At 32.5% G+C, this 14265-nt stretch overlaps 1 protein-coding gene across 1 annotated transcript in view; it reads left to right on the top strand.

The window, feature by feature from the left end:
* The window catches only part of LOC138703263 (AT-rich interactive domain-containing protein 5B-like), a 454468-nt gene that overhangs the window by 411194 nt on the left and 29009 nt on the right, over positions 1-14265 (top strand). Inside the window, exons 3-5 of the mRNA XM_069831001.1 lie at positions 625-844; positions 5881-6117; positions 13205-13323. Coding sequence (XP_069687102.1) covers positions 625-844; positions 5881-6117; positions 13205-13323 — 576 coding nt within the window. The remainder of the gene's footprint in view (positions 1-624; positions 845-5880; positions 6118-13204; positions 13324-14265) is intronic.

Here is a 14265-nt window from a genome sequence, read left to right as displayed (position 1 = left end):
CCCTTCCTCACCAATCATCATCCTCACCCATTCCCTACACTGCACTTACTTTTTTGTCATGTTGTTTTTTGTTTTTTCCTGTAATGAAAACTCATTTGTAGTTAAAAAAATCATTCATTCATCCATCCATCCATCCAAATTTTACAGAGACGTATTTGACCATCAGTACAAAAATGTTCTTACTCAGTTCACGAACAGTCTGTCTTGAATGGTCCTCTTTGGATGGCATAGCTCTGGATTTACTAATATATGACAGGTGAATCACATGAATAAAGTCTTCGTGCATTTTAGAAATTATAACTGAAATGTAATGTCTGTATGCACTGAAAAGTTTCCATCTTCTTCAGAAACAATAGCTGCTTCAACGAACCCAGTTCTTTTCAGTTTAGGTACAGTGATTTTAGGAATAAGGATTTGCCAACCACTGGTATAAAGTTCCTTAGACACTTCCATTGTCTTCTCAATCTGACAGTTGCGTTGTGGAAAACCTTAGTATTCATATATCTACTCAACATTGACACATTATGTGTTTGCATTCACAAATACTTGATACATTAATTTATTTCAGCCCAAATTACAGATAAGTGAGAAATATAACTCAACAGGTTTCACCCTGCCTTTCAGGATGAGGTACTTGCTATCTCAGAGAAAGTTGTCTTGCGGGTGGAAGACATGCTGGATCGAATTGTAGAAGATGCTGCTTGGTGTCGTGGTCTAGAGGCAGTCTGGGAGAAAGAATGTATAGTGCAACCTTCTGATGACGAGGACATACTATTACACAGCAAGATGCTCATCGACAGTACATTGGATTTTCAGGATGTTAATAAGGAAAGGCAACAGATAGGTAAGTTACGTCTGTTTCAAATATGCATATATTCATTGAATGAATATACATATATATATATATATATATATATATATATATATATATATATATATATATATATATTTGAAACAATATGGTTATTTATACATTTCTATATGTATACATATATATTCATTGAATACAGTAGAATTTCTCGTATCCGACAACTGTGGAACAAAGCTAGTGCCAAATAACTGATTTTGCCGGATAATTGGAAAATATGTGTATAGGTTATGTAAAGACATACTGTACTTTTTTTTCTCCATGTTGAAATTTAGTAATTTTCATATAGATACTTAAAAATGAAGTTTTGAAATACGTACAGCATTTATTTTTAGTACTGAATGCGGTAATGTACATTCATCAGTTCATAATTATTGTAATACATAATAACGTAAAAAATACTAAACGTTTTAGTAGCCTTATGACAATTTTAAATAGCGGCCATGTGACATGAAGAGCAGTGTAGCCAATGTCGCAACTATGAAGATGACGTAGCGCTCGATGATTTGAACCTCTTTAACATATCTCTAATGTATTCTTGTTTATATTTACTATCTATCACTCGAATGAAACCTTTACGTGCTGTAGGAATAGAAAATTTCACACTTTCCTATTTAGACTCGTCCACATCTCTTTGAAACGGGCGAGTTCAAATGGTAAATTAAAGATATCATCACTGCACATTGTTTGCAAGGCCCAAGTGACAGCTTACCAATCCTACCCGATTTACATAACAGGGTTTTCTGTCTTTGTTTTCAAGCTTGAACAATGTAAAGAATAAACAATATGCGGCATGTGCTATTCACGAAAATCACTCTCATCTTCGCCCAACTCTTCCATTTCACATGAATGACTTTTTTTTTTTGGCCTACCCAAAAGTGCCGGTTATTTGGGTGCTGGATACGAGAGATTTTACTGTATTTGCTAAGAAAGGCTGTTCCCAACTACAACACTACATTATAAACCAACCTTTAATGTATGTAAAATCAAGTATACATTCACTGTATAGACAAAGGTTTATGGATACAATGTAGGAATCATCTAATGTGCATGGGAACAACTTTTACTCATCTCCAAATTCATACTACCAGATAATCCAAATAATTCTGCTGTAGCAGCCTTTCGTCTCCTGACTGGACATGACTGCCTGGCAAACATCTGCATAAGATTGGCATTATTCCATCACCAAATTGTGTCTTTTGTGGAAAAGATGAATTCATGGACAGAAATCACTTGGTTAACTACAAGTCTCTCCCAAACACTTCTAATATCTACGAAAAATATTGGACTGCAAGACAGGTGATGGCTTTATTGCAAAATAGCTGAGCATTGGATAACAACAACATATTCATTGAATGAAAAAATGAATTGTCCTAAAAGAAAGTAGTAACAACTCAGATTGAAGTCACTTGTATTCTGTTAATTGCTATTAAGATCTTCTCTGCCTAGAAATAGAAATCATGAAGTGTGCTTCATTTCGTTTTGTCTGCAACAAATAACTTCTGTAAGAGTTGAATATGAGCTAAAAAAATTGTTTCAATACTACAGAGACTTATGACTTAGATTTGTGGGCATCAAAATCATAGAATAGAACTTCTTACAGTTGCAGAATACTTTTCCCATGTATTGAGTTATTGCACAATGGATTAATGTTAATATTATATTTAATATGTAGAAACAATCTTCTTGTAAGTATAATGAATAGGGGGCGGATGTTGATGACCTAACAATCTACTTAAAATTATCATTAAAATGCCTTAAAACTAATGGAAAAATGACATATAATTAAAAAAAAATGACATTTAAATATTATTCAAAGTACTCGCACCACAACTTCTTAAAAATTAGTCACCGTGTTTCAATGACTGCCCTGCAAATCTCGGAGAGAGGAGGCAACTTCCTGAAAATTAGCTAAGCTAAAGGAAAAGAACATGCAAAAAATGAAGGTTTTAAGGAAAAACTATAGATTTTAATGAGGGTTTACAATGTGTTTCAATCAGTGGTGGTCCATGTCAGTGCCTTCATTCTCCATCTCCTCCTCCTTCCACTCCTCACGTTTGTTACCAGATCTTCCAGGTGGGGGAGTGTGAATGACAAAACAAATTGTGGACGCAGCGTGCATTCTTGCAATCTTTGTGTTAAAAATACTGTCTACTACAGTAGATATCCCTTCTGAATCATGTTAGGACACAACGTCCTGTCCAGGACACGGTGAAAGTTTCCCCCCTTCCAAACAAATTCTAAAGACACCCCTGTACCGACAAAAGAACAGTAGCAATCAAAGCCTTCACTTCAAACTAAGCTGTTGTCAAGCATTTTATATTACTTCCGTTGTGTGAGGTGAAACGTTCAGTGGAATGAGGAATGGACTTTAGAGTCTGTTCCAAACTATAAAACCTCACTGTTATTCACTCATTCAATAGGTAATTACTACTGACCTGTTTGCTTAGAAAAAGATTTAACAGATCTATCGGTAAAGAAGAAAGTAAAATGCATTCCAAATGATCTAAAAGTTCTTCAAAGTATTAAAAATGACCAAAAAATGACCTGTTAGTTAAAAAACGTGGAAAAATGCAAAAAATACTTATAAGAAATTAAATTTTTTTCTGTTGATATTAACATAGGAAGGATTTCTATATTAATAGACATCATCCTAATGTGAAAAATAAGAAGAAGACTTTTCATCAACATCCACCCCCTAATAATGAACAATTAGAATTCATATGCAAGGAGAACATTATAGCCAGTCACAAAAGCATCTCCATATGTAGAGTAGTTTAATTAGTTTCCATTTCAGTAATCAGGCAATTACAAAAATAGCAATAGACATCGTCCTATACAAATAAAATCCTACATTACAATATAAAAGAATTGATTAAAATTGTACAATTTAAACTCAAAATATTCATTTATATTATAAAAGGGGTGAGCAATTAGCCAATTATATAACTTACACTTAACAGTATTCAGTCTTTTCACACTATCGTCGAGTCAATTAAACAATTTCATTAACATTAAAACTGTTTTGAGATTTGCTTAATCTATAATAGGGTAGGCCTATATCAAACAATGATTGGCTTCTGGTGTTGTATGTGTGAATTTACTTTCATGCTTTTTTACATTTAAAAAACACTGAAAAATATATAGGTTAATTACTATAAGAATCTAAAATTTGATAAAAATTGGTTTCCAGTGTGCTCTGAACAGTGATATCGATATTATTATAATACCGGTTTTTTGCAACAACAAAACTTCATTAATACTTTCTTGAGTTCATTTTTGCAAAACTCCAATAAGTCTAGTACTAAATGAAAAAGAAAAATGTTATTCAATCATATGACTGATTTTAATGTAAATTATACAGTTATAAATTTACATTTTATTTATTAAAACTATTAACGTTTTCACCATACAATGTGGCATCTTCAGACACCGATTAGAGATATCTTATGAAAACAAAATATTGCAATAAAATTGTGAAGATGATGCATATCAAATGAAAGTTAAAAATATTAAAATAGTGTAACACTTAAGTGTACCAATTACAATCAAAATTTTTAACTATGCATAATTAATCAAAATAACAATGTCAAATCACGTTAAAATATATTAACATGAATACTACTTGTCAAATGGGTATACCACAAGTAACTACCACATGAAAAGGTTTTTTTTAAACAAATATGCAGTGATTTTTTGTTAGGAAATATGTATGTATAGTTATAAGCTGGTATTTAAATATATAGGATTATTAAATATGCACATTTTTACAAAATATGATGAAACTGAATGACAATTAATATTTGAAAAACATGTAAATGAGAATGGAGGATTTGTTCAATTGTGCTGAATATGTTATAGGTTAAGAAATGACTAAATGAATCATAAGTTTGAATGCATTGTATGGTTCAATATGGTTTTTGTTTTGTGCTAAGTAGTATTATACCGAAGACAAACAAAAATATACATGCACACAATATTTATATGTAATATACTGTACCGGTATTTGTTTCACTTGTTGTTACTTGTGTGTTAAAATGTACATATATGTATGTTGACGTATTTTTGAATAGCCTGTGATATAAATTCTAAAATATTGCCATACTTTGTATGAGCTATTGTACAAACTAATGAATACACTGCCTTATTTTGTATTAATTTCAAATTTTAAGTACAGCCTGATGCAATTTTTACATGCTTGGAAACTTTAAATGTGCCAGTTTTTTCTATTATGGTATGCTTAACTTTTTAAGATATATGCATGTATGAAGTATAAGTTTTAAACAAGAACTGGCAACAATAATATTAATTATGTTGAATTATTTGATATAAATATGAACTGATGTGTATAAACTAGACGTCACAAAGATCTAATTGTATCATGTGCCGGTATCATGAGTTTTGTGTGTTTCACAAGGTGTTATAAAAATTGTCGATTACATTATTCTAGACAGTGTGTTCATAGCTGGATCAAAGAAGTTATGTATGTACTCAGGAAGGAATTGAAGTAAGTTGGGCCATGTCGAATTGGGTTATCATGAGCAAAAATATATAGAAGATTCTTGTTATGATGTAATGTATGTAATTGGTACACTTACGCGTTTCACTATTTTAATATTTTTACCTTCGATATCCATTAACTATACTTTGATATGCATCGTCTTCACAATTTTATTGCAATATTTTGTTTTCATAAGATATCTCTAATAAGTGTCTGAAGATGCCATATTGCATGGCGAAAACGTTAACAGTTTTAATAAATAAAATGTAAATTTATAACTGTATAATTTACGTTAGAATAAGTCATATGATTGAATAACATTTTTATTTTCGATTTATCACTAATACTGCTACTATTGCCCCATAACATAAGGCCATAATTTATAGTAGATTGAAAAACATGCATGATAAATACTAGTAAATATTCTGCTACAGTGCTAATTATATGCTTTTTTTCAATCGAAGATAATCTCATAAACATCAATCGCATATGTGTTGATACTGTATTTCAGCTGACGATTTTGATCCAGAGACTCATGCAGTGGTTGTGCTCAGCTTCCCGAGGTATTGTCGTTACCGAGGCATTGTGAAGAGATTAGAAGGAGTTGCCAACAAGTGGTTGAAGAATGCTCTTGTGGTGGCTCTTGGAGGCTTTGCTGTGCCATGTCGAAATACCCGTATCCTATTTTGTAAAGATACTTTCGACTATCCTGATCTAGAAGGCCACGAGCTTCTTTGCAACCATCTTGGTGAGTTAAAGAAGGCTCTTAAGCCATATTAATAACGTGTGACAGTGGCAAAGCATGAGGTCAAGACCAAGGCATACACTAATCAATTACCATAATTTCTCTTTGAAGGGATGGGACATTGGTAGAGACGTTTATTATTATTATTATTATTATTATTATTATTATTATTATTATTATTTCTTATTGGCTTATTTAAAAGTAATTTCTATTTTGTATAATAGAAGAAAAGTTAATTATTTTCATTACTCACTGCTCTATCTATATATATAATTTCAACTAGTAATGGAAATTACGGGAAAACGGCTGAACGGATTTTAATGAGTGACCCCTCATTTTCATGCCTGGCATCCAAAGTTTTTCGGAAAAGTAGTAGTTTTCAGTGAAATGTCAATTTTCCTACATAATTTTCCTATTTTCCAAAATCCATCTGTTGTCAGTTTTGAGAACTAATTTTATTGAATCACGGCCGACTTGATTGAATTTCAGAACAAAACACACACTACAATAAACAATAGGCCATGACCTGCAGGATTGCCGACATATTTAGAGCTCAATTCAATTTGTTATTAAAAACTGATTCTGCAGTGTATAATTTTCTGAGTACAGCTGTGTATTGGATATTCAAATCTACGAAACTTGAGGTGGTTTGATGACATTATTACCATTAGAAATTAAATATTATTATAGTTAATATCATGATGTGACTATTTTTCATTAATTATACATATTAATGCTATATTGATGATATGAAAGCGAAACGTTTTTGAGGTTATGTAAGTAAATGTAGAGAATATCTTAATTTAGATCTTCATTTCTATAATTTACTGAGTGACTGCTATATATAACTACAAAACTTAAGATAATATTGTTATTAAAAATCAAATATTTTTATAATTATTAAACCAGTGGGGTTGGGTCTTTTTCATATACTTAATGGCGGTGTAGTGTAGATATTGATATGTGTCATTGTCTTCAGTACTGGCTCGAGAGAGCGCAAAAATTACAGTTCCTAAGGAAAGATAAAAAGGTATTACTTACTGATAAAATAAGAGGCCTAGAAAATTTTGTAGTCTCCAGATAATTTCAGCAAAATCTCTTAGTAGGATAAAATGATTTTACCGTCTACATTTCAAGTTCTACATGCAGCAGCTATACGAAAATGCTATTGTTCGAAAGCTTAGCAAACCTGACATTTTTTTAAATTTTTGCCTACAATCCACAATGACCTGAAATAGCTACTGCTATCGTCCTGACATTGATACTTGCGTTTTCGCGTTGAAACTCAAAACCTGAAGTTGGATAGGTTCAAGAAAATGTATTTGGCCTAAAAAAATCCATTCAGAGGGAGTATGGAAGCAAATAACTATCAAAAAGACAAGTATTCTTCATTGAAAATAAATCTGAAAAATTTTTATTTGAACGTCTAACAAACTTAGTTTGCAGCAGCATTTGCTGCACAAGCCACTAGTTTATATAAGAAATCCAGCCGCCGCTCCTTCTTGACGAATTCCTCAATAACTGCATTATAAAAAGTTGAAGTTGAGATTGTCTTAATTGATTTTAACATCTCCTTTTCAATGGAGATGATGGCAAGTCCGCTTAAATGGTCTTCACTCATCGTACTGCAGGGATAGGTTTTGATACGTTTCAGTGTGGAAAAGATCGTTATATCCCAGCTGTTGTTACAAGAATGGTAAGAATGAGATTGCACAATTTATACAATTCGGGCAACACTTCTTGGAGTCCATTTAAAGTTATATGGTCTAGAATTTTCACGGATACTTTTCATGTTCTGAAACGTAGGTTTCTTAAAGATGACATTACACTCACTTCGCAGAGAAACAGTCTCAAAATAGCTCCCGTGTATGTTTCTTGAAGGCTAGTTAAAGCAGACGTGGGAAACTCATTTTCGTACTGCAAGAACTTCGAAGAATCAAGAAGTTCAATGAATTTTAGAGACGCAGTATTTTCAAACTGAGTGTTCATTTGCATGGTAATGTTGTCAAGAATTTCGACATAGAGTCTACGGAAGGAAAATGTTGGATCTGCTGGGGTGTCAAGAACAACTGCCTTTTTTTTTCTTGGCGGCTGCAGTCGTCCAGCCATCACAAAACTGCGAAATCCTCTAAAAAAGCAAGGAAACCCTTAGATGCAGCAACAGAATCACCATCCCAACAAGTTGGATTTTCTAGAATTGAATTAAAAACTGCAATGAAACTGTCATGGTCGCTTTTGATTACTTTGATCAATCTTTCATTATAGTTCCAACGAGTTGGTGCTACTGTGGGTAAACAACAGCTGGCAATTTCGTCCAACAACTGGGTTCTTTTAGTTGTTCTCTTGAACAACAAAATTCATCATGTAAGCAGCCATCATTCACGGCAAAATCAAATGTTTAGAATAATGATTTTTACATTACAAAAATAAGGGAGAAAAATGCTCGAAGAGAAGAAAAATACGGGAGCTGGGAGACTGTTAAAAATTAGAGACAAATACAGGAGATCCCAGGCAATATGGAAGGGTTGGCAACTCTATTGTGGAAATAGACTTGATGGAAATTATTAAGTACCAGTACTTGCATCTGCAAATTGTAGCTGTAGAAAGTAAACTGCTCTTTTGGAATAAAATGAGTTAATCAAGGTCATAATCTGAGATTGGTATAGATTGATACAAGAGGAGGAATTACTGTCAATTAAAAATTTTTGAGTGACTGAAGAATAGTTGTTAGATTAATCTGTCTCTTCTCTGTGGCTAAGTACCACCCCTGATAGAAATTGAAATCTATTATGAGTCTTTTGGCAAAGTTCTATTTTCCAGTAATTTCTGTGATCAGTCTGGCATGTTAAATGTTTTATGCTTAAAGCCTTTAAAAATCTTTGGTCTTTGACCTTTGAAGTGAAAAATAGCAAAGTGGTTATAGAAAGTAAACTGCTCCTTTACAATAAAATGAGTTAATCAAAGTCATTGAGATTGGTATAGAATAATACAAGAAGAGGAATTACTGTCTATTTAAAATCTTTGAGTGACTGAAGAATACCTTCCCCCCCCCCCTCTTGTATGGAGTAGGGACGCGAATGCTTACACTGCAGCCTGAGGCTTATTGTGCTTAGCACTCCTATTCTGTAAATGATTGGGTAACTGAACAGCCACGCTCTTGTACAAGTACAGCACGCCACACTGAACTTAACCCGGGCTATTGCATGGATGATGATGATGATGATGATGATGATGATGATGATGATGATGATATATGAATTAATTATGGCGAAATGAGTCCAAGGTCTAATGCCGAAAGTTACCCAGCAATTCTGCTTCAAAATCCCAGAAAAAAAAAAAAAGCCTCAACCAGATAATATGTCCCAACTGGGATAAGAACAGTTGTTAGATTAATCTATCTCATCTCTGTGGCTAAGTACCATCCCTGATGGAAACTGAAATGTATTATGAGTCTTTTGACGAAGTTTTATTTTCAAGTAATTATTATGATGAGTCTGTCATGTTAAATGTTTGGTGCTTAGAGCTGTTTGGCCTTTGAGAGGAACAAATGGAGTAATTACCATATAATAAGATGATGAATAAGATAATGGTAATAGCGACCTATAGAAGGAATGAAGAAATGTGGTGAAACTTGAATGACAAACTTACAGACTTGAATTATACATACTTGAGATATTGATCTACAGATGAAATATAAAGTAGCTAGTTTTGCAGGAACATATCTAAACACATGATAATAGATAGAAAATAAATGAATTGGGGATTGCAGAAACAGCTCATGTCAATATGCCACACATAGTGACATGTGCTGTTTCTGTAATCCCCAATTCAAATATGAAACGAGGCTAAGGCTTGGAAATGAAAAGTTACAAAAAGTAACATTACCATATTTATGGAATATTATTATATTACAAATGAAACAAGACTTCATCTCTATTTAAACAAAATACAAGAGAAAGAAAAGACAGAAGCTAAAGGTTTGAACTGAAAAGTCAGAAGTAGGTCTGTGTGTGCTTCTTTCCATATTTATGGAATATCATTACAAATTATACAAAGCTTCAATTTGAAAAAACAATAAAGATAGAACTACTGGTGGTTTATGTTATGTTTCCTCTCCATAGACTATGGCAAAATGCAGTTTAGGCGACAATGTAAGGGCAAGGATTAAGAACTCATGAGCTGTTCTACAATTTATTGTAAGTCTGGTTATATTGAATTAAAAAAAAAGTCTAAAAAATCAAAAGTGCTTTATTGTTGTAATTCCTTTTGCATGAACTTCAAGCATTGAAAAAGACAAAAAAAAATTACAAAATTGTGAATCTATTAATTCATTGTCCTGTGTTTAATACCGCAAATGTGCTGGCCAAATATAACATAGGAATTAAAGTCTATGCTGTAGAACCAACTGAAATCAAGTTTTTTGGGGTGGAGGGGATAAAGTAAAATAAAAAAATGAAGTAGAGCTAAACAAAGTGAAAATGAGTTCAACCTCTAAAACGAAGTAATCATTGAATCCTACCGTATTGACAAGTGATGAAAGAGAAAGTTCCAAGACTTCACGACAAAGTATAGTTGTAATGATAGCAGGATCCCATGGTTTTCTTTCTGAAGGCCTCATGTCTATATGAGCAATAAGTGCGTTAGAATTCTATCCTAATTTATTACAATGTCATAAAACAGTAAGCAATACAGTGTACATTTTTATTTTTTCATTAAAAACTGTTGTACAGCAGTTCTTGCTGTTGATATAACTTTGCTTGATTTATATCTAAACTGAGTGTCATATTTAATGACATATGAAGGACAATCAATACCCGTGCAGAGTTGTGCTTTCAAACCTAGTAGGCGTGTACTGGTGGGAACTCTACACATCAGAGGACACTAAAAATTACTAAAAAATTAAACTATTACCTTGCTGTTAATTACTGATGTACTTTAAAGCAATGGAACAGCAAGCAGTGCAGGGGTATCTTCATCATCTTCACCCTTATTTTCGTCTTCATCACTTAACTCAGAATCATCACTTTTGTCTCTCAAGTTAATTATAATAACTGCTCACTATCACTTTTGGCAATTTCTTTGTTGAAATCTTCCTTCTGAAGCTGTTCTGCATGCCTAACATAAGATACCCAGTCTCCTTTAGTGACATTGCCTCATGCGTAAGTTTTCCAACATCTGTTCAGTTAGCAATTTCTTCTCAACTTTGTAATAACAATACCTTCATTGCCCATTTCACGTATCCTGTCAAATTCTTACTGTTTTTGTTGATTTTTAAATGGTACAACCAATTCAAGTAAGCCAGGAATGGTGTCTGTTAGATTGTGATGAATATTTGTTTTTTTCTAACCATTGTATTATTTCCTGCTCCCTAGTATTTATATTTAGAATTGTATTTATAATGATGGAATGGTAACTGGCATTATCCACAATTTTATTACAGCACCCTATTCTAAAGAACGCAGTCTTTAAATGTTTGTGAATTCATTCATGAATTATGATCTGTATTGGGATTTTGACGATCAGAACGAAAAATACATTTACAATAAAATTTCGTACGAAACTGGTACTTTCCGACCCTGCATGCGATACTATAAGCCTGCTTTCGTTCTCGTGTGGGACTTCATAACACAATTGACTTTAGAGTATTGCCCAATACATTTTTAGAGTAATTTTGGTTTTACTGAGGTTTCATCTACATAATATATAGTACTAGAGGTTGATATCTCCTGAAGCTTAGGGATGAATGATGAATTCTTTAATAACCTTGAGAAAATTTCCTGGATTAGAATTTTGACATAAAATTCTGAACTAATTCTAATTAAATTGTTCTTGCAACAACTTATTTTGTACATCCTGCATTATGTAAAATAAATAATATATACCTAATGTATATTTTCACTAAATGCAAAAGTATCTGTTCTATTTCGAACATAAATAGTAAACCACTCATAGTACATGTTCCTGCTGTATTTATAATATTTTAAGTTGGTTAAAGTTTAGTGAGCAGTAATTCATCTCAGAAAAATTAGTGACTAAATAATGGATTCACAAAGAGCTCTATCAACCATTGATTTTATGAAAAAATACTGGTGTGCAAGATGGCATGCGACTTACTTGTCACAAATCAGATCATTGATAACTGCTAACTAGTTTTCATGACTTCGTGAAAGAAGCTGATTAACACAACATTTTTTCATTAAGTACAGGTACCTATGTCCTTTGTAGTATTGTTGTAAGATGTTAATTCATGCAGTAGGTTAAGAAGAAGAAGATGAAGCAGACCATTGCAATTATACACTTTCATTCCAGTTGGTGTTTCAGACCACCCGTATCAGTCTTTCTTCTCAAAAACTATGTGATACTGGTTGTTCGTAAAAAAAATTTGATAACGAAAACCTATGTAAAGAATCGATTGGTGGTAGTACCATTTCCCATAACAAACCGGAAGTTGGGGTACCTGTGGTCAACTTCGAAATTTCAAATGAGAACATGAGTCATTGAAGATACTATTGGAAACTACTTTTAAAAAGAAACAACTTTTACTGAAACTTTTTGTTCCTAACTTTTATTGTTTACTCACAAATAAGCAAAAATGGTATCTTCTGAGAAATGCTGTATGTTGTTTATGTACTTACACTCTTCATAGTAAACAATGTTCTTATCACCTCCTAACTTCAGGTTTGTTACGGGAAATGGTACTACTACCATTCGATTCTTTACATAGGTTCTGGTTATCAAAATTTTTTATGAACAACCAATATCATGTAGTTTTCGAGAAAAAAGGCTGGTATGAGCGGTCTGAAATACCTGGTATATATATATATATATATATATATATATAATGGTTGAGTTGATGTGTTATACTTCTCATAATAGGGAACATTTTGACTGATTTCATTTTTCAAAATATAATCGAATTTGAAATTATTGTTATGTAAAAAATCTTATTCGACTGTCAATTCTGCAATATATTTTAAGCATTGAGATTGAAGGATCGTCTTTGAATTCATAATTGAATTTTCAATGTACCTAATACTAACTGTTGCCTTTAATATGTTGCCTTAAATGTAATGTATTTTAAAATTTTCAGCACCAAATCTAAAAGGACGACCTCGAAGAAAGCGTAAAAAGCGAAGTTTATCTCCTGGAGGATCAGAATCAAATGAATCAGAAGAATCATCTTTGTCAACAGTCTCCTCCTGCAATAAGGTACGAAATAAATATATGTTGAACATTAATTAATTTATAAAATTATATCATAAAAATTCCTAGTGAGAATAATAACTGTTTGTTTTGTTTTGGAATTACTTTAAGAAATCTTGACTCTGGAAATTTCTAAGGAAAAGTTATATGCAAAATCTTTTGATGTTATGAGGTGATTGAGTGCCGTAATATGTAATTTAAAGCTAACATGTCATGCGATTTTTAGAGGCTTGTAACTTAACTTTAAACGTCATTTTATTCATAAAATTCTAACAAGCCAGACGAGAGTACAGTAATAGTAACGAACGAGGGTAGGGAGTAAGAGGCAGTTAGAAGATGGGGTGGAGGTGGACAGAGACAGAGAGTCCTGTAAAACATTATCACAGATTTAACTGCAACTATGATTATCTATAACGTGATTCTTGTATTTTGTACAAATATGGAAACTGAATTGTGTGATTTGTTACAAATAGATTATATCTATTGTACAGATACTATCTCATCATAAGTAATGTCGGTTTTGGAGCAAAATTGTATTTGGAGTGTATTGTGACAAGAAATTTTATTAATCTAATCTTCAAAGTGAAAGCCATTAGATTCTATGAACTTGAGCCACCTTTCAGCGAGGTATGTTATCCCATGATTTTACTAGTTTCCAGTTTTTGATGTGAAGGATTCAGTGATACACATTTCAATGGCTCCAAGTTTTGGAAATTTCTTCCACTTAGAAAGTCGACCACAGGTCGAAAGAGAAGGTAATCTGAAGGCACAAGATCATGGCTATAATATATCAGGTGTGGTAACAGTTTGATTTCTTCCAATCCCCGGATTTTTTTCCATTATTTGAGAGATCCTGTTGCAAGAGAATGCTATTTTGATTAACTAATGCTGGGCACCTCTCTTATTAAAAATTTGTAAATTTGTTCTAGCTGTTGAGAATAAAGATCA

Source organism: Periplaneta americana, chromosome 7 (genome assembly GCF_040183065.1).
Source record: "Periplaneta americana isolate PAMFEO1 chromosome 7, P.americana_PAMFEO1_priV1, whole genome shotgun sequence".
NCBI lineage: Eukaryota > Metazoa > Arthropoda > Insecta > Blattodea > Blattidae > Periplaneta > Periplaneta americana.
The sequence above is the reverse complement of the archived record's forward strand: the minus strand, read 5'-3'. Positions and strand labels throughout refer to the sequence as shown.